The sequence below is a fragment of the Myotis daubentonii genome, chromosome 10, assembly GCF_963259705.1.
Source record: "Myotis daubentonii chromosome 10, mMyoDau2.1, whole genome shotgun sequence".
Classification (NCBI taxonomy): domain Eukaryota; kingdom Metazoa; phylum Chordata; class Mammalia; order Chiroptera; family Vespertilionidae; genus Myotis; species Myotis daubentonii.
The window spans coordinates 13,044,005-13,069,917 of NC_081849.1; the positions used below are offsets into that span (position 1 = coordinate 13,044,005).

Consider the following 25,913-nt stretch of genomic DNA (forward strand, 5'->3'; position numbering starts at 1 on the left):
TTTGAAACCCAGAGCACATAGTTTTCATTTGCAGCTACTCACCCGAGGATTTGGTGCAGGGAGGGAGGTGTGGACTTGAGGTGCCTAAGGAGAGGCTGGGGTGGGAAGCATTGTGGAGAGATGTGGAAAAGCAGCAGCCAGGAGTATTGGTCCTAGGCCCCCAAACCAAAACGGCCATTTTTTCCTGAGAGGAGTGAGCTGCTCCCAGTAGCCCGAGGGCAGGAAAAGGAAAAACCCGCCCTAGGTGATACAGCCTGTCCTACCTCGGGATCTCTGCATGTCACACCCTGCGTTTTGGCCTTTTCATGGGAAACAAAAGCAGAGGCCAAGCCTACAGGTTTGAACAGTCTCACGCGCTTCAATGACTGGATTGGCAGAAGGCTGTCCACCCCACTATCCTGGGAACCAGACTGGCACATTGCCCGCACTGGAGAGCTAATGAAAACTCCAGGTTTCCAGCTGCCCCCCTGGTCTTCATACAAGGATCTCTTTCAGCTGAGGGCAGAGTAATATTTTGAGCCCCTTGCAGAGGAGTAGCCCTAGGACAGGGAAACACACCCACCACTTTCCTGAAAGCTAAATAATATCCCCCCCCCCCACCACCACCACCAAAGCCATTTCAGAAACAGACTTTTGAGTGATTGACAGCTGGATAGCAGGCAAAGGCGGGCAGAGGTGAGGCCTGGGGGACTGGGAACTTTGCTGACCCAGCCCTGGGCCCCATGCTGTTAACAAACCTACTTTCCAGGGCAGATGGCCCCTCCTGCTTGCAGCCAAGGCCTGTGGAGACAGACACAAATGGTGGATCACTTGGAGCTTCAGGCAGATTGCTGAAAGCCAAAGGAGAACAGTTCCTGACAGTGGTTAGCGCTTAAGTACCTCACAGGAATCCCAGAATTGGCAGACAGAACAGAAGAGTAGGACTGAAAGGGAGCCCCACGGGGCACTAAAATCTGCTGAAATGAATGCCACTTCACTTTTTTTTTCTTCCTCTTTTTTCTTTTATTTATTTGATTTTTCCTTTCTTTTTCCCCTGTTTTAAATCTTCTTTATCTATCTGCTTTATTGATTTGTTATTATGCTAGTCTCTGTTGTTTTGTTCATATATCTAATTTTCCTGTGCCTTTTTCCTACCAATTTTGTTTAATTTTTTTCACTACACAATTTTATTTTCTCTTTTCTTTCTCTTTACTTTTTCTTCTGCTTTCTCATCTTTTTTCCTTTTCAAAAATTTATTTTTATTTAATTCTTTTCTTCCTCTTTTATTTTAAATCATTTTCCTTCCCTAATTCTTTATTCTTATTTTCTTTATTTCAGCTCTGCATCTACATATTCCTCCCCCCTTTTTGTGTTTTTTTTGTTTGTACTTTTATTTTCTCATATTTCTTTCTTTTATCTATCATTCTTGCTCTCTTTTCTCTTTCCTAATTCTCTCTTCTCTAGGATTACCTTTGTTGGTGCTGTAGGGGTCTTGTGTATGTTTTTCCTTTGTTTCTTTTGTTTTTTATTTTGCTGTGTTGTATTTTGTTCCCTTCAGTCAGCACCTCCACAAAAGCATGCATGACGTAGTCAGGAGTAAGCCACGTAGTCAGCCAGCCTGAGAGAAGACTCCTTCCATGAATGGGACAATACCATTCAACACCCAACTACACCAGAAGAACCCAAATAACTCAAGTAAGGGGCTTTGCTAGAGAACCCAGCTCAGGAGACCTAAGATTGCACCACTGGGTCCCCTAAAACACCTACTGCGTAAGACCACTCCACAAAGTCCAGGAGGCATCGCAGTTTGATCTAATATATAGAAACAAAAACAAAGAGACGGCATAAAGGGGAAGACAATGAAACCACCTCCAAATGAAAAAAAAGGAGGAATCACCAGGAAAGGAACTACATGAAATAGAGGTAAAGGATTTGTCAGATAAAGAATTCAAAGTAATGGTGATAAGGGTGCTCAAACAATTCAGTGAGAACTTCAAGCAACTTAATGAGAATTATAGGGGTCTCAGTGAGAGCTACACTAACATGAAAAGAGAGCTTGAAACAATAAATAGGAATCCATTGGAAATGAGGAATGACATAGCTGAAATAAAAAACACCCTGGAAGGATTCAACAGTAGACTAGAAAAAGCTGAGGACTGAATCAGCAAATTAGAAGACAAGGTAGGAAAAAACACCCATTCAGAGCAGAAAATGGAAAAAAAATTAAAAAGCAGGAAGAGAGTCTAAGGGAGCTTTGGGACAACATGAAACATAACAACATTCACATATAGGGGTACCAGAAAGAGAAGAATCCAAGCAAGGAATAGAGAACCTGTTTGAAGAAATAATGGCAGAAAATTTCCCTAACCTGGTGAAGGAAAAAGTTACTCAAGTTCAGGAAACAGAGTCCCAATCAAGATGAACCCCAAAAGACCAACATCTAGGCACATAATAATTAAAATGGCAAACACTAAAGGCAAATGAAGAATCTTTTTTTAAAAAAATATATTTTATTGATTTTTTTACAGAGAGGGAAGGGAGAGGGATAGAGAGTTAGAAACATCGATGAGAGAGAAACGTCGATCAGCTGCCTCCTGCACACCCGCAACTGGGGATGTGCCGGCAACCAAGGTACATACCCTTGACTGGAATCGAACCTGGGACCCTTCAGTCCGCAGGCCGACGCTCTATCCACTGAGCCAAACTGGTTAGGGCCAAATGAAGAATCTTAAAGGCTGCAAGAGATAGACAGAAAGTTGCCAACAAGGGAGCTCCCATTACCAGCGGTTCTCAACCTGTGGGTCGAGACCCTTTCACAGGGGTCGCCTAAGACCATCCTGCATATCAGATATTTACATTAAGATTCATAACAGTAGCAACATTACAGTTATGAAGTAGTAATGAAAATAATTTTATGGTTGGGTCACAACATGAGGAACTGTATTTAAAGGGCTAGAAGGTTGAGCACCACTGCATTAGACTGTCAGCTGACTTCTCAATAAAAACACTTCAGGCCAGAAGGGAATGAAAACCCAGGGACTGAACCCAAGATTACTACATTCATCAAGGTTAGCATTCAAAATGGAGGGTGAAATAAAGAGCTTAGCAGATAAAAAAGAAAAGGTTAAAAGAGTTTATTAACACACCACATCAGCACTGCAAGAAACACTAAAGGGAATGTTGTAAGAAGAAGAAGTAGCGAGAAAGAGAAGAACACAGGTATAAAGAATAAGAATGGCAATAAAGAAGTACTTATCAATAATAACCTGAATTTTAAATGGATTAAATGCTCCAATCAAAATACATAGGTTAGCTGAATGGATAAGAAAACATTACCCATATATGTGCTGTCTACAAGAGACCCACTTCAGCACAAAGGACTCACACAAAATGAAAATGAAGGGATGGAATAAAAACTTTCCAAACAAATGGAAATGAAACAAAATCTGGGGTAGCAATACTCATATCTGACAAAATAGACTTCAAAGTGAAGGCCATAACAAGATATAATGAAAGCCACTTCATAATAGTAAGGGATAGATAAAACAAGAGGATATAATTCTAGTAAACATATGCATCCAATCTGGAACATCCAAATATATTTTTAAAAACTTCTGGAAGATTTTAAGGGAGAAATTGACAAATAAAATCATAGTAGGAGACTTTAACGCCCTACTAATATCACTGGATATTAGTATCCAGACAAAACATCAAGAAGAAAACAGCAATCCTAAACGACACACTAGATCAGATGGATTTAATTGACATTTTCATAACATTTTACCCCAAAGCTACAGAATATACATTCTTCTCAAGTGCACATGGGACATTTTCAAAGTCAGACCACATTTTAAGACAAGCTAAGTCTCTACAAGTTCAAGAAGACTGAAATCATATCAAGCATCTTCTTGGTTCATAATGGTGTGAAATTAGAAATCAACTACAATAAAAACACTAAAAACATTCAAACACAACATAGAGGCTAAATAGCATGCTATTAAACAATGAATGGGTTACCAGAGAGATCAAGGAAGAAATAAAACATCCTGAAACAAATGAAAATGAACACACAACGATCCAAAGCCTATGGGACACAGTGAAAGCAGTCCTGAAAGGGAAGCCTACCTCAAAAAAAAAAGAAAGTAAAAATTTTAATGAGCTATCTAATACTAAACTTAAAGAATTAGAAAGAGAACAATAAGAAAAGCCCAGAGTATGAAGAAGAAAGAAAATAACAAAGATCACAGTGGAAATAAATGACATAGAGGCTTAAAAAACCACCACCAATATAAAAGATCAATAAAACCAAGAGCTGGTTCTTTGAAAAGATAAACAAGATTGATGAACCATTAGCCAAACTCATCAAGAAACAAAGAGAGAAGACCCAATAAATCACAAATGAAAGAGGTGAAGTAATAACTCATCCCATAGAAATACAAAGGTTTGTAAAAAAGACTATGAACAACTATATTCCAACAAACTGGACAAAATGTTCATATTCCTAGAAAAATACAGTCTTCCAAAAGTCAGGAAGAATCAGAAAACAAGAATAGGCCAATAACTACTTATGCAATTGAAGCGGTAATAAAAAAAAAACTACCTGCAAACAAAAACCCTGGTCCAGACAGCTTCACGGGGGAGTTTTACCAAACATTCAAAGAAGAACTAACACCCACTCTCCTCAAACTAGTCCAGAGAATTCAAAAGGGAGGAATACTTCCAATTTTTTTTATGAGACCAGCATTATCCTAATTGCAAAACCATATAAAGACACTACAAAGAAAGAGAATTATAGGCCAATATTCCTGATGAACATAGATTCTAAAATCCTGAACAAAATATTAACAGATCAGATCTATCAATATCTTAAAAAGTTCATACACCATGACCAAGTGGGATTTATTTTGGAAAGGAACGGCTGGTACGATATTCACAAATCAATAAATGTGATACATCACATAAACAGATTGCAAAACAAAAATTCATGATTATATTAATTGATGCAGAAAAAGCATTTGACAAAATCCAACACCCTTTTATGATAAAAACTCTCAGTAAAGTGGGAATAAAGGGATCATATCTCACTATAATAAAGGCCGTATATGACAAACCTATAGCCAACACAATACTCAATGGGCAAAAACTAAAACCATTTTCCCTAAGAACAGGAATAAGACAGGGATGTCTACTTTCACCACTCTTACTTAACATAGTACTCCAGTCCTAGCCATAGCGAGCGGACAAGGTGTAAATAAAACTCATTTTGTGCAGATTGCATGATGTTGTACATAGAAAAATCCTAAAGATTCCATAAAAATTACTATATTTAATAAATGAATTTGGCAATGTAGCCGAATACAAAACACCCAGAAATGCGTGGCATTTTTATACACCAATAACGAACTAACAGAAAGTGAAACTAAAAAAAACAATCCCATTTACATTGCAACAAAAAAATTAAGGTACTTAGGAATAAACTTAACCAAGGAGGTAAAAGACTTGTATTCGGAACACTACGGAATATTGAAAAAATAGAAGAAGATATAAACAATTGGAAGACTATACTGTGTACATGGATTGGTAGAATCAATGTCATTAAAATGTCCATACTACCCAAAGCAATCTACAAGATTCAGTGCAATCCCTATTAAAATACCAACAGCATATTTCACAGACCTAGAACAAACCCTCCAAAAATTTATATGGAACCAAAAAAGACCCCATATAGCTGCAGCAGTCGTGAGAAAGAAGAACAAAATTGGAGGAATCACAATACCAGATACCAAGTTACACCAAAGCCACTGTACTCAAAACAGTCTGGTACTGGCACAAGAATAGGCATATACTAGTAGATCAATGGAACAGAACAGAGAACCCTGAAATCAACCCAAGCCATTATGTTCAATTAATATTGGACATGGAGACAAGGGCATACAATGGAGTAATGACAGTCTCTTCAATAAATGGTGTTGGGAAGATTGGACAGGTACATGCAAAAATTTAAACTAGACCACCAACTCATACCGCACACAAGAATAAACTCAAAATGTATGAAAGACTTAATTATTTAAGTCGTGAAACCATAAAAATCTTAGAAGAAACCATAGGCAGCAAAATCTCAGACATCTCTCGTAGCAATATGTTTGCCAATACATCTCCTAGGGCAAAGGAAACTAAGGAGAAAATAAGCAGACTGGACTACATAAAAATAAGCTTCTGCACAGCAAAACAAACCATCAACAAAATGAAAGGAGAGCCCACTGTATGGGAGAACACATTTGCCAATGATACATCCAATAAGCGGTTAATTTCCAATGTATAAAAGGAACTCATAGAACTTAACAAAAGGAAGACAATCTAATTAAAAACTGGGCAAAGGCCCTAAATAAACACTACTCCAAAGTGGACATACAGAAGGCCAAGAGATATATGAAAAATGCTCAAAGTCACTAATCATCCGAGAGGCTCATATTAAAACAACAGTGAGGTTTAAAACATCCTCACCTGTCAGAATGGCTATCATCAACAAATCATCAAATGACAAGTGTTGGTGAGGATGTGAAGAAAAGGGAAACCTAGTACATGGCTGGTGGGAATGCAGACTGGAGCAGCCACTATGGAAAACAATATGGTGTTTCCTCAAAAAATTAAAAATGGAACTCCCATTTGACCCAGTAATCCCACTTCTAGGAATATATCCTAAGAAACACCAATCAGAAAGGATATATGCACCCCTATGTTCATAGCAGCACAATTTACCATAGCTAAGATCTGGAAACAGCCTAAGTGCCCATCAATAGATGATTGGATAAAAATAAAACAGTGGTACATTTACACAATGAAATATTATGTAGCTGTAAAAATGAAAGTACTCTTACCATTTGCAACAGCATGGATGGACATGGTGAGTATTATGTTAAATGAAATGAGCCAGTTGGAGAAAGATAAGTATCACATGATCACATTCATGTGGAATCTAATGAACAAAATAGATCTAGAGAGGTAGAAACATTTAACAGGCTGATGAATTTCAGAGGGAAGGTGGGGGTTGGTGAGTGGGCATGGAGTGATTAACTGGGAAACATATGTATATGTGCATAGTCCATGGACACAGACAATAGAGTGATTAAAGCCTGGGAGGGTTGGGTGTGGGGTTGGGGGGGGGCGGTCCCTGGCAGAAAAAAAAACCCCAAACAAATAAAGGGATCATCTGCAATACTTTCAACAATAAAGATAAATTTAAAAAATAATACATAATATTTAAAAAAAAACAAAATAAAAATTATATAATCAAGGAAACCTAAGAGTCCACTGGTTTCTAGCCTAAGCTTCTTGGCAATGGTCATACCATTTTCTAAAAGGAGAATAAGGAGGGAGCAGATTTTCATTGTAAAGCAGGGATTCTGTTTTGGCCATCATGTTTGAGATGCCTATTTTACCTTAAGGTGGAGATTTCATAAAGACACTTGCTATGTGTTTAGAAATCAGGGGTGAGGAGTTTGGCAGTTATCAGTATATGTGTAGGGTTTAATGTCATGGTGTTGAGTGAGATCATGTATATAGAGATGTAGATACAGAAGAAAGAAGGTTAGGAAGTGATCCCCAGTGGTCTCCAGCACTGACAGGCTGGGTAGGTAAGAAACATCCGGTGGCTTTGAGAATGAGCACTAGGAAAGGTAGGAGGAACACCAAGAGAATGTGATATCATGGAAGCTGAATGAACAACAACAACAAAATTGAGAGTAGTGGAAGGGGCCTGAGAGAGAGAAAGACAAAAATAAGTGGAAAGGATAAGACACTGGTGGTCTTAGTGTAGCTACAGAGTGAATTTAGTGTGAGTAGTGATGTAAGGTAGCTGGAGGTTGGCACATTATGGTCAGAGAGTTGTGTATTTTAGATGGAACATGTCTGGATGTCAAGGTCCAGGATTTGTCTTGGTCCTTGGGTTACTTTGTTGTAGCTGAGGGACAGTGTTTTGCGACAGTAAGACAATCAAGAGTCTAGGACAGGGGTGGGCAAACTTTTTGACTCGAGGGCCACAGTGGGTTCTTAAACTGGACCGGAGGGCTGGAACAAAAGCGTGGATGGAGTGTTTGTGTGAACTAATATAAATTCAAAGTAAACATCATTACATAAAAGGGTACGGTCTTTTTTTTTTTTTTTTTTTTAGTTTTATTCATTTCACACGGGCCGGATCCGGCCTGCTGGCCGTAGTTTGCCCACGGCTGGTCTAGGATATCAGATGGGATGTTTACATGGACTGTGATCATCTACAGTGAGGGTAGCACTTGAGGTTAAAGAGTAAGACTGTGTGAAGCTGTCAGTGTTATGTAGGTCTGTTACTTGGTAGAAAACATGGTCAAAAGATGGTGGCAGGTGTTGGAACATTATGGCATGAGCCTCAGAGAGAAGGGACTGCCTCCCAAGTGCTGAGCAGTAAGGGTTTGGACTTGCTTGGAGAACTGGGAGAAGCCAGCCCTGCATCTTGCAGGGCAGGCACAAGTTTTGTGGGTGAATTTAAGAGTGACAGCACAACCAGTGAACTCACACTCGTGTTTTGTAAATAGCTTATGGGTGTGTCCGTGAATTGTGTATCATGGAGTGGGGTTCTAGGAGGTTCAGCAGAAAGACTGGGGGAGGAAGGAGAATATTGGAAGGCAAAGGATTACAGAGCAGTGTCGTGATGAATGTCACAGGTAGAACAAAGTACTGAACTTCTGCCTGTTTCTCTTAAAGCATCTTTTCATAATACCTAACTTTTAGCATGACCCTATTGTGAAATGCCTGCCAGGGCAAGCATTTATTGACTGTGCCCCAGATAACCAAATGAGTTAATCTTTTGAATAGAATTATTTACCATAACTCATGTGAATGTGGAAGGGTATATGCCAAACACAGTTACTGTAGTTTGGGCATAAAAAGTCCTTCTGACAGTAATTGTTGGTTGGTATGTTCAGCCTGTGCTGATTGAGGCGACTTTGAGAACAGGAGAGCAACACCGTGTCACCAGAGGGAAGAGTGCTTATTGTTGGGTGTTCCATTACCATCCTGGCTCCGGGCCATTTGAAATGCATCAAATTGTCAATTTGTTCTCGATCTCAGAGCTAGGGCACAGCCCCAGTCGGAGCTTTTTAAGGTGATAAAGCAAATATTATACTCAAAGTATTACCTGTCAGTTTTGAGGAGGGTATAAATCATTCTGTTCCCAAGACAGAATGAGGCTGATTTCTTTCCTGACCTCTTCTCCACCTTCACCCTTGAGGTTCTGGAAGCTGCAGTTGAGAGTTGGGGAAATTGTACCCACATATAATAACAGGAAAAACAGTGGTGCTATGAGACCCTTGCTTTATCAGAGGAAAGTTTTTGATATCTTGAAATGAGGTAAAGAATTGCCCCTGAGGATGGTAGAGGTTGAAGAAGAGAATCTTTGAAGATTTCTAAGTTCTGACGGGGGGGGGGGGGGGGGGGAGGGGGGGTTATGCTTGTTTTATCTGGTTAGGAACAGATAAACTGATTAAGGAATTGTACCAAATAGAAGAGGAACCTCATTTTATACTGTATAAATGCAAAACGTGTCTCGTTCACTAGAATTTTTCAGGAAAATTTCTCTTTCTGGAATGAAATGAGCATAATTTTGACAGGAAAAGTAGGTGATTATTTAGGTAAGCTTCCAGCCCTTTGATTCTTCAAGTGATGCTGTCATTGTTTGATTCATTGTGGTGCCTACAACTGTTAGTTCTCACTGATGGATGTATTCACGTCATGTGCTCAGTCCAGTGAAGAACTAGTTAACTTGTGATTTAACTAACTGTCCATAGAGATCATATTACTTTTCAATAGATGTAGCTTATTATTTTTGTTTAGGCTAGCTCTGAAAAATGACATTTTCTTATTAATGTGTACCTAAACCTCTCAGGACTGCATTTTATAGTGGTCTGTGTAAATGAAACTCTCATGGGCTTTGAGGCCTCGGATAAACAATTCCTTTTTTCCTTTCATGGCCCTTAGTGTCAGTAAAAATCACTGCCAAAATAATACCATGCAATACAGAGTGTCTTTTCTATTGTGTTTATAATTTTATTTGAACTATAATTAAATAATGTCAAGCTTACAACTGTAACAAAATAGTATCTGCTGTTTGAATAAAACACAGGCCAAATTCTATGCACTTAATTAGGCCAAGCTTGCACTGACCTCAGTAGGAATCTGGTTGAGGATCTTTTTTAATTACCCCTTCCTTAAAATATGTAAAAATTTTCACATTGCTTTTCTCACTCAAGGAACAGTGCATGGACAGCTAAACTAATAAAATGTTTAAATAGATATAGATCAAACGTGAAAGGTTTAAACAGTTGTTTTCATCCTGTAAGTCAGCTGAGAAAAAGCATGCATACTGTAGTTCTAAATTATGTCCGTAGAGTATTTCAAAACCAGTGAATTAATTCTCCTTTAAAAAAAAATTGAGCTCATAAATGTTAACCTCAGAAGTGCCTCAAATTCTTCCATTGAAATAAACTTGAACTGACAATAGCCAGATGATGTAAAATTGAAACTGAAATTCTATACTTGGCCCATCCCATGTTCTTCCCCATAGGTATTAAAGGAATCATAGTGTTTCGTTGTATGTGAACTGTCATATTTAGACAAATGGGGCATATAAATTTCTTACTGCCAGGAGAAAGCAATTACCAGTGTGGAGAAGATAACTGGCAATAAATAAACAGAACTATGCTAGATAGTGAACGAGTTTAAACATACATTTAGAATGACTTGGCTTATAGAAAACAGACCTTTATATTTATCATATGCCTTCATTCAAGTTCCTTAATAGAAAGGCCAATTATGTCACCAAGGCATTTTATATGTTTAGCATAAGTAAATAAATTGAAATATGCTATACTGTACAACCAAAACTAAAAAGGGAAACTGGTTGCACAGAGAAAAACAAATAGCATTTTGAAAATGTAGAATACCTATATGAATGTTGTGTAAGAATATTGGCCCCCCTTTATGAAGCCCCCACATTATATCTGGGTTCACTGTGAGCTGGGAGTTATCCTTGTTTGCAGATAAGAAAAATCAGTTCACCTGGTGCTAAGAAACTCCACTGTCCCTGGATGTGAACTCACATATATCTGATCCCAAAGGCAGTAAGTGCTCTTGACTCCTGTATGTGCCACCTCTCCAGCTGCCCCAATGCCTTCTCTTTTATTTTGAAAAAGATATGCCATTGGGAATCTTTGAAGTGGTTCTGGAAAGAATCAGGAAGGAACTTTATGACAGAAGAGGTTTCTTATTAAGTCGTCTTGTCTAAGCCTAACCCTTACCCCAGTGCAAAGGGATAGAGAGGGAAGGAACTTACCTTATAGTCCATTTAACTCTAAAGGTTCCTTCAAGGTGAAATAACAGTTCTTATAATTCCTCACACCACATGTGTCAGTGGACTTGCTCTCTGGAACTCAGAGAAATACTAAGGAGTGGCTAAGCTGTAGTGCATCTGAAATTAGCAATTATTATCTTGATATCATTACAGAATTCAAGTGCAGTGTATTAAAATCTATTAGATCAAATTATTTTTTGAGGAAATTCTCTAAATGTTGTGTAGTCAGACTTGGATCTTTTTTAGACTCCAGCAATACTTTAAGGAGCTACAGAGTCAAAGCCCCAATGGAAAAAAAAGAATTTTGTTTCAAGGCATTTAGAAAATAGGAAAACAAATAAAAATTAAAGTGATGAGAAATAGAACTTTTCATGATTTGAGGAATTACAAATGAAAAGTACATTTAATGAACTCCCTATGTTTCAGGAAGTAACTTTAAATATATACATAAAAATAAAGAATAATATATTAAAAACAGCCTCACTACCCAGAATTAATAAATAAAAATAACTTAAATAAAAAATGTTGTCATGTTCACCTTCTTTACTGAAAAGAAAACAATATAAAGCCATAGCCCCCATGTGACCACCATTCACTATTCACTTCCCTTGAGGTACCAGTAGGTTGGTGTGTTTAGTTTGTTTTCATACGTCTCTACAATAAATACTCATAAATGACATGTAAAATTGTTTTGTGTGCATTTTAAAATTTAATTAAATTGGATCACATTTTACAATGTATTTCTCTATAGTGGTTTTTTTTCCCACTCAAAACTGCTTGATATTTGTCCACATTAAGATATACAAAGCTTAGCTTAGTCCTTTTGCCTACTAAGTCGCTTTTGTCATACGAGTGTACCTCATTGATCTCTCCATCCCACTGTCTGTGGCAGTGCTCCCCATCTCGGGTGGCTGCCCCGATATGTCCCTTCAGAAGCCCGTGGGAGTGTCTCTAGGAAGAGAGCTGGAGAAGTGTTGGGTTCGAGGGTCCATCTTCCTCAGTTTTTACCATGGAGTGCCAAACCAAATGCGTATAAGAGATACTATGTTTTTCAAATATAATATCACTATGAAACTCTTTATAAAATTCCCTTTAAAAAATTACCCTGTTAACCAGAAGTTGGCAGACTAAGGCTTGCAAGCCAAATCTGGGTTCCTGCCTGTTTTTGAAGTTAAGTTTTACTGGAACATAGTCTCACTCTCTCAGTTATATATTGTTCATGGCTGTGTTCATGCTACAATGTCAGATCTGAGTAGCTGCAAAACAGACCATCTGGCTTGCAAAGCCCAAAATATTTACTCTCTGGCTTTTTAAAGAAAAAAAATTTGCTGACCCCTGTAATAATAGTGCTACCTACTATCACTCTTTTTCATTCTTTTTTATTTTGTTTATTATATTACCTAATATTAAGCAACATAAATAAACAAGATGGTTTCAGAAAGTGATAGAAACAATGGAAAATGGTGAGTGGGGTGATGCTGTTAGGTAGGGTGGGTGGTAGAGAGAGTCTGAAAGGATATCATATGAGCTGAGACCCAGGAAATGAAGAAAGCAAGGTTCAGAGAAGTTAAATAAGTCGTACAAAGGGTCACAAGTGGTAAGTGGCAGGAATAACTCCAACTATATGGCTCTTTCCTCAGCTGTCTTCATATAGTCTTGTAAACACTATACAAAGCAGATATGTAAGAGTAGCAGAGAAGCATAAGCAAAATGGTTTAGTTCTCCAGGACTTGGCAGGCCAGAAACTAGGTTCTCATGTGCTGAAATTTGGCATCAGTACTGATGACTGGATTTGAATCATAGTCCTGTAACTAATTTTGGCTGAATCACTTAAATTTTCAGACTTCATTGTTTTTGGTGGGGTGGGGGTGGGAGGGCCCGAGTCTGTAAACTGAGGAGGGTGTTTGGATGACCTCCATGGGCTCTGCTGGCTCTCACTTTCTGTGATTTTAGGAGGTGGCATTTGATCTGGGCTTTGGAGGGTGGGGTGATTTTGACAGGCTGCCTTGAAAATGAAGGGAAAAGGTATTCCAGGTGGTTAGAACAGATTGAGCAAAAATATAGTGGCTAGTAACTGGAGAAAGAATTCCGGGAATGGTGGGTAAGAGTCTAGCCTGACAAGGCTACAGTTTTAATCCTGTAGGAGACAGGAGAGGCAGGAGGAGTGTGGTGTTAAACCAGGGTGGGCCTGAGCGGTAAGCTCGGGAGCTGGGGAAATGTCGCCTGGAATTACTGAGCAGGAAGCAGGCTGGGTCTTTCTGTGAGCATCCCTGTTCAGTGACTAGCTCCTCTCTATATGAATAGTCACAGCGGTGGAGCCTTCTCTGGACCATCTCGTCCATGTTCAGACAGCTCTCAGTGTAAAAAAAATTTCCTTCCATGAAGTCAAAGCTTATGGGTTCCAGCTGGACCTTTTCCAAGGTGTAGATAGTAGAAGGTCATTGGAAGATTTTAAAGGGTAGAGGAACAAGTTCAGGGATATATAACGCAAAGGCCTGAAGTAGCCCTGTGGCAGCACACATATAATATGTACCCCAAAGGAAGAAACTTTAAAAAGCATTTTATTCGTGACATATGTGTTGAGCATCTATGATGGGTCAGTTAGTAACCAAGAGTCTATTGCTAAGAAAGAGGTCCTGCTCCCTCACGTCCCAGGCTCATGGGAGGATGGAGCAATAGACCATGATGACCAGGACTCTGGGAGTTTGGGGCAGGAGTACTTAACCTGGCAGATGGAGGCAAGAGGTCAGGAGTCAGAGGGCAGGTAAGCATTCTGGATGTTGAGGACCTGACCAGGTGATCAAGGAGGGAAGGGAGAGCGCCCAGGGGAGGGGGAGTGTGGATAGAAACACCAGTGAACGTGGCCTATTTAAGGAACTGAAAGCTGTTCTGTGGTGGGAGCGTGGTGAGTAGGCAGTAAAGTGGCTCCACATGAGGCTGGCGCAGTGGGCAAGGCCTTGTCATAAGGGGCTGTGTTTGCCAGGCTAAGCATTTTATATCCAAAATTTGATGAGAAGCCAATATTCTGATATGTAGTCTTTCCTCCCCAATTTATAGAATGTACATATACTCCTTTAAAAATATTAGAACATATGGAAAATATGAAGGAAGAAATAAAACTCACCTTTAATCTCACTAACTGTTAAAACCTTTGGCTCATTTCTTACCAAGTGTGTTTCTATGCATAGATATAGAAGGAAAGCATAGTCTTATTGCAAAATATAGTCTGTAGCCTGCTTTTTCTAATGTAACTGTATGTCAGCATTTCCCAGGCCATGCCATTAAAACTTACTTGAGAATTTAATTACTAAAGACTACATATAATAGCCCAAAAGATGACTATGTCTTATACTTAGATGCCTCATAATGGAATAAAATTTAAGTTGCTTGCATTGTTCACTATCTATAATAATGAAAGCATAATATGCTAATTAGACCGGATGTCCTTCCAGAAGAAGCCGGGCTGTGAGGGAAGCCTGGGTCCCAGGTGCCAGAGGGAAGCTGGTGCTGGCAGCCAGGGGAAGGACGGCCTACTCTTGCACGAATTTTGTGCATCGGGCTTCTAGTTATAAATAATGTTGTGATAAGCAGGCTTGTTTGTAACTTGTATTCACATGTGCCTATTTCCTTGGGGTAGGTCCAGCCGTGCCTGTGGTTGCCTTTTAAGCAGGGGCATGCTGGACTCCACTGTGTATGTTTGAAAAGCGTTATGACAGCAATGTGCAGGGTGGATTAGAAAGAGGTGATCCAGAGGCAAGCAGAGCAATTTAGGCGAAGTATGAGGGCATAACCTAAGGTATTAGCAGCAAGGCCCAAGAAAAGAGGAGATGCTAATGATTCTGACCATCATGTTTGCTTGTTATTGTTTGTTTGCATAACAGCTTTCTGTGAACCTATTGGCAGTTTTTACATATTAATTCGGGGGTTTCGGGACCTCTAAGGTGACCGTAGTGGGTAAGGTGAAGCAGGTAACGGGAGCTACTGGTTCTCTTCTCCACGGCAGGAAATACCAAGGGGAAGAGCAGGTTTGAAGGGTTGGCTTGGGGAGGAGGAATTTATGAACCTGGTATTAAGTTTATCAGGTAAAACTGTCAGGAGATCGTTTATAAACTGACCTAATATAATCACTTAGGAGAGAGGTCAGAGAGGATGTGAGGATGGGGGAGCCATGCCCACAAAGATGGTAGTGTTGAGACTCTGGACAGGAGAGTGCTTCTGAGATCAGAGTGTTCATGAGAAGAGTACTTGGGACACAACCGGGAGAGTACTTACTCCTAAGTAGCAGACAAGTGGGAAATGGAGAGGGAGCTGGGAGATAAGTCAGAAGAAAGCCAGAAGATAATGGTGCTGAGGAAGCCACGGGAGACGAGAGTTTCAAGGAAAAAGTCATCAAGCTGTCAGATGTTGCAGAGGTCAAGCAGGAAGAGGACAGGAGGGTGTCCATGGGAGCAATTTGAGTCACCTCTCCACGTGGGATGAACAGATTCAGAGGAACTGTGGGCTGGCAGCCAGATCGTAGCTATGTGGTGAGGAGTAAAAGGAGCTGGGGGAGTACTGCTGATGGCTTTTACTAAGTAAGATAGCTTGTGAAGGGTGAGAGAGGACAAGGCGATAGCTGGAGTGAGGGGAGGCAACGGAAAGATCACTTTTTCTTCTTGTTCATATTAAACAAGCAAAGCTAGATTTCCAAACTGTCATATGACTTCAGTTACCTCTCCAACATTTGCTGTTTGCCATGATGAAAGTCCTTTTATTGATGATTTTTTTGACATGATATACTCTGTCCAAACTTCAATGAAAGCACTACTGCCCAAGCTCCTAGGACCTTACTTCAAGTTCTGTTTCCGCAAGCCGTGGCCCCCATGTTGGTTCATACAGTCTCATTGGATTTTAATAAGACTCCTCTCAGTTTTTAAGCTTCAGCATACTCATATTTGGAATTGCAGTTTTAAAATTGCAGAATATGACTTGTGTCCTTGAAGTTTGACCTGAGGTATTGGTAAAAAAATTGTAAATGTTTAAATTTACAGATTAGAGAATGTTTTTATTGTATTGCCAAATGCTGAGTAACAGAGAGCTTTAACCCTAACAAGCTCTAATTAGAAAGAGAAAAAAGTCAAAGGCTGATGCCAACCAGAATCAAAGTGAACCAGAACAAGAAGTACTTTTATTGGTTACAGAACATCAACAATGTGTGATAGTCTTATTCATTTCCTTACTAGCAATAAAAACATAACACGCTGTCTCTGGGGGCTTCAGACAGTCCTAATGAATGCATAAACAGTTTGTAGGTGTTTTTCGTTGGTAATGTAATGCTCTTTGGGGTTGCGGAAAATTATTTTTTGAGAGATGCTAAATTATTCTTGGCTTAAAAAAACAAAACAATATGGCAAATGTTTCTAATGTAAGAAGTGCATAGATAATGCACTGGACCCACTGATTTCTTGCATAAGGGTGAATTAGCCTATTTTTTAGTATAATTTCTCTCAGTACAATTGCTTTAACGATGTTGATGTCAAAAAGTTACCACTTTTTTACAGGTCATTGTGTTATAATAAAATAGTTATTCATGTAGCAGATAAAATAGAGGATATTTACATATACATTTATATATATTTTTTCTTTATAAAGAACCTGGTTATTTTCCCCTTAAGATGAGATTTACCTTTCTTTAAGATAAGGATTTTACGCTGAAATCTTTGTCCTTTCTCATTTCTCTTTGTTTTCCAGTGAAGTTCAATATACTATTTTTAACTCTCATTGGACCTTCCTTCCGGCCATTCTGCCTAGAACCTTTAGACCAGCGGTTCTCAACCTGTGGGTTGTGACCCCTTTGGTGGTCAAACGACCCTTTCACAGGGGTTGCCTAAGACCATCCTGCATATCAGATATTTACATTACGATTCATAACAGTAGCAACATTACAGTTATGAAGTAGCAACGAAAATAATTTTATGGTTGGGTCACAACATGAGGAACTGTATTTAAAGGGCCAGAGGGTTGAGAACCACTACTTAAATTATTCATCATTCTTGCCAACTCTTTTATTTTTCAATGGTTGCATCTTTATTAGAAAAGAAACCAAAACATTCTTGTCAACTCTTAACCCTTGACTATTCATTAAATCTAAATCAGTGTGCCTAGTTTCAGCCTAACTCCGTGGTTGGCAAACCGCGGCTCGCGAGTCACATGTGGCTCTTTGGCCCCTTCAGTGTGGCTCTTCCACAAAATACCACGTGCGGGCATGCACATACAGTGCAATTGAAACTTCGTGGCCTATGTGCAGAGTCGGTATTTTGTGGAAGAGCCACACTCAAGGGGCCAAAGAGCCGCATGTGGCTCACGAGCTGCAGTTTGCTGACCACTGGCCTAACTCATCATCTTTGCTACTGATCCTGGGTAGTTGTCAGCTAAAACTTGACAATTATGCCCATTGTACCCTCTATAAATTCATCATCTCCAATTTTTTAGGCCCTCAAGATAGCCTTAGGAATGCTTGAATATTTCCTTAAGCAATTCTCCCCTTTGTGACTATTCTGCCCCCCCATCTTTCAACTTTCTCCCTGCCACCTGTTCCCTCAGTCTCAGAAAATGATCATGACTCTTGTTTCATTGAGGTAGGACTGCTAAACATCCACCCCCTTTACTACCACTCACTGTCACTACTTACGTATTTTCTCAGTCCATAGCATCTTCATTATTTTCCTACTTTTTCTCCTTTGTCTCCAGGCTGCTCCACTTCAAAGAGTAGTGCCTGCTTGCTTCCCCTTCTGTTCTCTGGCTTCCATACAAACTGTTTTTGATGAGGTTTAAATGTTAACACCTGAGAGAGAGTTTTCAACCTTCACTTTATTGGGTCGCTCTGGTATTTCAGCATTATTGAGCACTACCTCTAAGCACCTTTCTTTCTCAGTTTTTATGAAACCCCCACTCTTTTGAATATTCTCCCATCTTAGAGTCTCACAAATTCAAAGTTGCCATTTTCCTAAAATAACAGGAAAAAAATTAAGCATTTAATGCTTTACAAAATAATAATGAGTGTGAATGCGTATGATTCAGTATTAACTATACTTCTAAAATTATATTACACATTTATATTACATAAATATATTACAATTCAGTGTTAGTTATACTTTTAAAATTGAGATGGATATATTAATTATTCCTTGTTTTTTCTTTCCTAGTTAATGAAGGAGTTCCCTTTGTTAAGTATGTTCAACATCCACGAAAACCTTTTAGAGGCCCTTCTGGAGCTACAAGCATATGCTGATGTTCAGGCAGTCTTAGCAAAGTATGATGGTAAGTCCTTGTGTTTTTTTTAAATCTACTTGAGTATTCCTCTTTGTGATGTATTTAAGTGATTCGATTGGCCTTGCTGGAGTGACTCAATTGGTTGAGCATTGTCCTGTGCACCAAAAGGTTGCTGTTTCAATTTCCTGGTCAGGGCACATACCTGGGTTGTGGTTCAATCCCTGGTCAGGGGACATATGGAAGGCAACCGATTGATGTTTCTCTCTCACATCGGTGTTTCTTTCTCTCTTGCTCTCTCTTTCTCTCCCTCTCTTTAAGCATGTCCTCAGGTGAGGATTAAAAAAAGATTAGGTTGGAAGGATCATTTTAAATAGCACAGCATTTTGTTAACTATCCTCTTAGATAATTTTTGTTAACAGTTTTATGATGGCTTTTACAGAATCTTACAATTTAATGGTTAGTAGGGGCCAGAAATGTTGAGTGCCCTGTGCCACATCCTCTCCTTCCCTCCCAGCAGATTCCCCTCATACTCTTCCTGTCAATGTTCTGCTTTATTAGCTCCATGGCCAGAAAACACTCAGCACCTCTGTAGGCAGCACATACCCTACTGGGACAGCACTGATTGCTGAAGCTCCTGTTATGCTCCCACATTAGTTGACTATGACCACTGCCTGTTGGTCATGTTGAGCCCTTGCTACAGCCCTTGTGACAACTCAGTAAATATTTGAAGATAAAATTATGTCCCCTTCATACCAGGTCTTCTTCTCATTAGCAGAAGTTATCCCAGAGGCTCCTTACACTATCTTCATATTTTTGGATTCCTTTTTCTTTTTGCTCTTCTGATTGGGTGATTTTTGCTTCCTCATCTTCCAAATCGTTGATTTGATTCCTGGAATCCTCTACTCTACTGTTGAATCCTTGTAAATTATTCTTTATTTCAGTTAGTGTATGCTTAATTTCTGATTGGTCCTTTTTTTATGTCTTTGAAATTCTCACTAAGATCCTTGAAAGTATCACTAAGTCCCTTGAAGCTCTCATTAAGATTCTTGAGTAGCCCTATAACCATGGTTTTGAACTTTGTATCCAGTAGTTTGCTTGCTTCCATCTCTTTCATTTGTGACATGTTTCTTTGTCTCTGCATTTTGGCTCTTGCCTGTGTTTGTTTCTTTGTATTAGGTAGAGCTGCTTTGTCTCCTGGAATTGGTAGAGTGGCCTTGTGTAGTAGGTGTCCTGTAGGGCCCAGTGGCTCAGCCTCCCCAGTCACCTGAGCTGAGCACTCTAGGTATGCCCCTGTATGGACTGTGTGTACAGTCTGTAGTTGAGCCTTTTTTTGCTGTTGGTATCATTGGGAGGATTTGACCTGCAGGCCAGCTGGTTGTGAGGACCTGCTGTGACTACAGTGGAAGAGCTGCTGTGCAGGAGACACTCTATGGAGCAGGACTTGCTTCAATGGGGCTTTGGTGCTCACTGCGTCTACCCCTTGAGTGTGTCGCTTGTGGATGTGTAGAGTTGTAATCTGGCATTGTCTGAAACTGTCCACTGGTGCACTGGCTCTGGGGCCTCCAGGCAGGTGTGAAGTTAACCACTACCTGGGGCCACCTGGCAGGAGCTACAGAGAGGTCTATAGATGGCTGCTACTTGTATTGGGTTTGGAAGTGCCCAAGCAAGGCCTGGCTGTGAAGCAAGGCAGGCTGGTGCTAGTGCTGGCTCTTGGGCCTCTTATTAATAGATTTGGAATATGCTGACACCAGCTGTTTGAGAGATTTTAACAAAGCCTGAAGCCTGAGCCAGGACAAGCCATTTATGTGGAAAAGCTGCTGCAAGCAGCTTAGGTGGGGCTGTAAATGGGAAGAGGTAGGGCTTGGGAATCACCAGGGTGGAGCAAAAAGTGTGAGCCAGGCTGATGGAGACTCAGATATGGTTGTCAGTCAGCCCTGTGCTGGGGGAGGTTTCAGCACATGAATAATGACCCCAGGAAGCACCCCTGTCTGGGAGAAAGCCATCCTCGAGTTCCTGCTCCGATGCCAGACAATCCAGTTCCTCCCCGTATGTCCCAGAGTCCCCCAAAGCCACCAAGGGCTGGAGCTCAGCAGGATCGAGTCTGAGTAAGTTTGTATTTTGGCCCTTTAAAAGGAACACTTGGGTCTCCAGCAGCCTCTATGTCACTTGGCCACAATCTCTACTGGTTTTTACAGCCCAAAATTATGGGGACTTCTCTTCCCAGCTCTGTAACCCTGAGTTGGGGGTCTGGTATGGGGGAACTTCTTACTCCTCACAGGGTGGGGGGTGCTTTGCAGCCAAAATAACCATATTAATATTATATTATATTATATTAATTATATTATATTATATTATATTATATTTATTATATTATTATATTATATTATATTATTATATTATATTATATTATATTATATTATATTATATTATATTATATTAGGGGCCCGGTGCACGAAATTCGTGCACTGGGTGTGTGTGGGGAGGGGAGTGTCCCTCAGCCCAGCCTGCCCCCTCTCACATACTGGGAGCCCTCAGGCGTTGACCCCCATCACCCTCCAATCGCAGGATCGGCCCCTTGCCCAGGCCTGATGCCTTGGCCAGAGGCGTAGACCCCCATCACCCTCCGATCGCCTGATCGGCCCCTTGCCCAGGCCTGACGCCTCCGCCAGAGGCATAGACCCCCATCACCCTCCGATCGCCTGATCGGCCCCTTGCCCAGGCCTGACGCCTCCGCCAGAGGTGTCAGGCTTGGACAGGGGACCCCCACCTCCCCCTGACCACTGGCTCTGGCCCCCACCCAGGCCTGAGGCCTCTGGCCCAGGAATCATGCCTGGGCAGGGGACCCCCATCTCCCTCTGATCGCTTGCTCCACCCCCCGCCCAAGCCTGACGCCTCTGACCCAGGCTTCAGGCCTGAGCAAGGGGACCATCATATCCCCCCAATCCCCGGCTCCGCCCCCCACCCAGGCCTGATGCCTCGGCCAGAGGAGTTGACCCTCATCACCCTCCGATCACCAATCACCGGATCGGCCCCTTGACCAGGCCTGAGGCCTCTGGCAGAGGTGTCAGGCCTGGGCAGGGGACCCCCAGCTCCCCGCGGTTGCAGGCTCCGCCCCTGCCCCTGCAGGATGCCTCTGGCTGAGGCGTTCGGCCCGGGCAGCGGGGACCCACAGCTGCAGCGGCCCCGCGATCGTGGGCTCCGCTTTAGGCCCAGGCAAGAGACCCCTAGCTCCCGAGACTGCCAGCTTCAACCGTGCCCAGCTCCCCTCGCTGGCTCCACCCCTACTTCCTGCTATCACTGGCCAGGGCGGCAAAGGCGCCTGATTCTCTGATCATGGCTGGGGCCCCCCAGCTCTTAGCTCCCCCCGGGTTTCTGATCACTGTCAGTGGCAGGGGGCTTCTTCCTGCTTTCCCTTTCGCCTCCCTGCATTGTGCCTACATATACAAATTAACCGCCATCTTGTTGGCAGTTAACTGCCAATCTTAGTTGGCAGTTAATTTGCATATAGCCCTGATTAGCCAATGAAAAGAGTATCGTCGTACGCCAATTACCATTTTTCTCTTTTATTAGATAGGATTAATTATTATACTAGAGGCCCAGTGTACAAAAATTTGTGCACTCGGCGGCGGGGGGGGGGTCCCTCAGCCCGGCCTGTGCCCTCTCGCAGTCTGGGACCCCTCAGGGGATGGCCACCTGCTGGCTTAGGCCCGCTCCCGGGAGGATTGGGCCTAAGATGGCAATCAGACATCCCTCTGGCAGCCTGGCAGCCCTTGGGGGAAGTCCACTTGTCAGCAGGGAGCAGGCCTAAACTGCAGTTGGACATCCTTTGCGCTGCTGAGGAGGCAGGAGAGGCTCCCACCACCACCGCTGTACTGGCAGCCATCAGCCTGGCTTGTGGCTGAACAGAGCTCCTCCCATGTGAGAGCGACCTGACCACCAGAGGGCAGCTCCTGCATTGAGCGTCTGCCCCCTGGTGGTCAGTGTGTGTCATAGTGACCAGTCATTCCCAGTCTTTCTGCTGTTAGGGTCAGTTTTCACATTACCCTTTTACTATATAGGATAGAGGCCTGGTGCACGGGTGGGGGCCGGCTGGTTTGCCCTGAAGGGTGTCCCAGATCAGGGTGGGGGGTCCCGCTTGGGTGCCTGGCCAGCCTGGATGAGGGGCTGATGGCTGTTTGCAGCTGGTCACACCCTCTTCAGGGTGGGTGTCCCCACTGCGGTGCTTGGCCAATCTGGGTGAGGGGCTGATGGCCGTTTTCAGGCTGGCAGGTGACTGAAGCTCCCAACCTCTCCTTTTTTTCTTTTTTTTTTTTATTCTGGGATTTATTTACCTTCTATGGCTGTCACTGGAGCTGAGAGCCGGCTTTAGCTCTGAGGCTCGGCTCCAACTCTGAGACCTCCGCTGCTGAAAGCAGGTATCTGGGTTTGTTTGGGTTCTATAATTGTAACACTGTTGCAGTCCTGCTCGCTCCAGCTCTGACGGCTGAAAGCAGGTTTCTGGAGATTGTTTAACTTCTATAATTGCAACATAGTTGCTTAGAGTGCAAGCTCAGAGGCCGGCAGCGGCAGGCAGGGAACCTTGGCTTCCTCTATCACTGGAGCAAGCAAGCCTCATGTTCGCTTCAGCTGCCTGGCTGCCGGCCACCATCTTGGTTGGCAGTTAATTTGCATATCTCACTGATTAGCCAATGGGAAGGGTAGCGAAGTTACAATTAATTACCATGTTTCTCTATTATTAGATAGGATTATATTATATTTATATTGCCATTGTCTGTGAATCACTTTTTGAATAATTTTACAAACATTATCCACATATTACCCGCCATGACCTGGTTTACTGAAATCTCTGCATAATTTCATACTGTTCTGCTTCATTTCATTAACTCTTTGTCCAAAATAAACATGTTTGCTTATAAAGTGGATATTAGGGAGTGATTACTTATATAATTATATTTTGTACTTTATAAGATATTCTTTCTTTAGTAAGTATTTTTAATGCATTTAATGAATTATTCAGGTAAAACTTTCCAGCATATCATCCACCATGTAAAGCAAACTATATTTTTGAGGCTTATATTTTTATTTTAATATATTTTTATTGATAAGAGGAAGGGAGTGGGAGAGAGAGAGATGAAAACATCACTTATGTGATAGAATCATTGATTGGCTGCATCCTGCATGCCCCACACTGGGGATCGAGCCCGCAACCCGGCATGTACCCTGACTGGGAATCGAAACGTGACCTCCCGGTTCATGCCAGCCAGGCATTTGAGTCTTATTTTTGACACACAATTCTTTATAAGGAATCTCTGAAATAGCTTGTAGTTAGATCCTACAGTTAGGGAAACAGAGACATTGTAAGACTGCATTTGTTTTCTTTTATTGTTAACTAGGGGCCCGGTGCACGAAATTCGTGCACTGGGTGTGTGTGTGTGGGGGGGGGGAGTGTCCCTCAGCCCAGCCTGCCCCCTCTCACATACTGGGAGCCCTCAGGCGTTGACCCCCATCACCCTCCAATCGCAGGATCGGCCCCTTGCCCAGGCCTGACGCCTTTGGCCTAGGCGTCCGGCCAGGGCAGCGGGGACCTGCAGTGGCAGCGGGGGGTGCCGCGATTGCGCGGGCTCCGCCCCTGCCCCTGCAGGACGCCTCTGGCTGAGGCGTCTGGCCCGGGCAGCGGGACCTGCAGCTGCAGCGGCCCCGCGATCGTGGGCTCCGCTTTAGGCCCAGGCAAGGGACCCCTAGCTCCTGGGACTGCCAGCTTCAACCGTGCCCAGCTCCCATCACTGGCTCCACCCCTACTTCCTGCTATCACTGGCCAGGGCGGGAAAGGCACCTGATTCTCCGATCATGGCTGGGGGGCAGGGCAAAGGCGGCCCCAGGGCCGCCTTTGCCCTGCCCCCCAGCTCTTAGCTCCCCCCTGGGTTTCCGATCACTGTCAGTGGCAGGGGGCTTCTTCCTGCTTTCCCTTTCGCCTCCCTGCATTGTGCCTACATATGCAAATTAACCGCCATCTTGTTGGCAGTTAACTTAGTTGGCAGTTAATTTGCATATAGCCCTGATTAGCCAATGAAAAGGGTAGCTCGTACGCCAATTACCATTTTTCTCTTTTATTAGTGTTGATTCTTACTTACACTGATGGATACTATAAGCCCTCTGCCAGTGATGGCGTCTCCTGGCCTGTGCAAACATGAGCACCCTGGGGGACAAGGTACACACTACCAAGCATGGAAGCAGTTTTAGAAAAGGAGAAAAGTGTTTGTGGTACACTTTATAGTAAGCAAACTAAAGACTCTTTGGCCTTCACATCAGCTCTTTTGTTCTGTTTATATGCTGGAATCTCACTGTTTGGCTGACTTTGGAAGTCTAAGTCATGAGACTACCTTATAGGCATAATGCTTATACAGTGAGGGTCTTTTGATACCAAAGAAACCCAACCCCATGCATTTGGTTCAGGTGACCATGAATTTTTCCAAATGCCACTCTTTAGCCACCAGTGACATAGCAAGTTTCCAGTGTTCTCATCCCATGCCAACCTGTGCTCAGCCTGATACATCAAGGCTTAAGAAAAAAAGATTTAACCAATAGAGCCTTTGCGATCTCAAATCTCTTAAGGTTCTTTTCATGAAGATCTCAGTTCATTAGATAAGTCATCAGCTTTGTGTTATAAGACAGATTGTAAAATAAAGAAATGAACTCATTTGGAGCTTTCTGTCATCTCTATCTATCCCATTGCCTCGCCTCTGTTCCACAACAGCGGAAAGCTGATTTATTAGATTCTGATAACATATGTTCACATTATTTGTTACAACAGCTGTCCCACCCTCTTCTAGAATTTGGCTCGCACGTTGCAAAATTCCTTTGTTGCAAATGGTCAAATTTACCATACCAAGGCCCTTGTGTTGAGCTTTGTTTATGTTGTGTACCTGGCAACTGAGATGATGTTCTTATTCATTATTCATGGAAAAAGAGCCTCATTAGTGGCAGACACACACTGTTGCTGAGATGCCTCCTTTGGGGTTGTTAGTTCAACAGTTGTCAATAGACTGCAGCTGACCTAATCCCGGCTGAATTCTGTTTTGGTGCGGACTTGGCTCAGACCTGTGTCACTTACAGTAGAAATATAATGAAGTGGCTGCTGAAGTTACTGTTCTTGATGAGTGAGCTGCAACCACACACGATTATTAAAAACCTGCCTCTTGTTTCTCACACCATACCATAAAGTGGGCTTTTTCAAGTGTATCCCCACTGCTTTCCCTGGAGACCCAAAGAACTCTACTGAGTTGTCCCATTTTCTGGCCCTGTG

The 25,913-nt window shown here is 42.1% G+C and overlaps 1 protein-coding gene across 7 annotated transcripts in view; it reads left to right on the forward strand.

Annotated features, from left to right (window-relative positions):
- Nucleotides 1-25,913, forward strand: part of ST7 (suppression of tumorigenicity 7) — a 327,721-nt gene that overhangs the window by 199,564 nt on the left and 102,244 nt on the right. For all 7 annotated transcript variants that reach the window (XR_009454691.1, XM_059711627.1, XM_059711621.1 and 4 more), the window contains one exon: nucleotides 18,544-18,658. Coding sequence is in view for 6 of the 7 variants with exons in the window: in XM_059711627.1 (XP_059567610.1) it covers nucleotides 18,544-18,658 (115 nt within the window). In the remaining variant the exon portion in view is untranslated. The remainder of the gene's footprint in view (nucleotides 1-18,543; nucleotides 18,659-25,913) is intronic.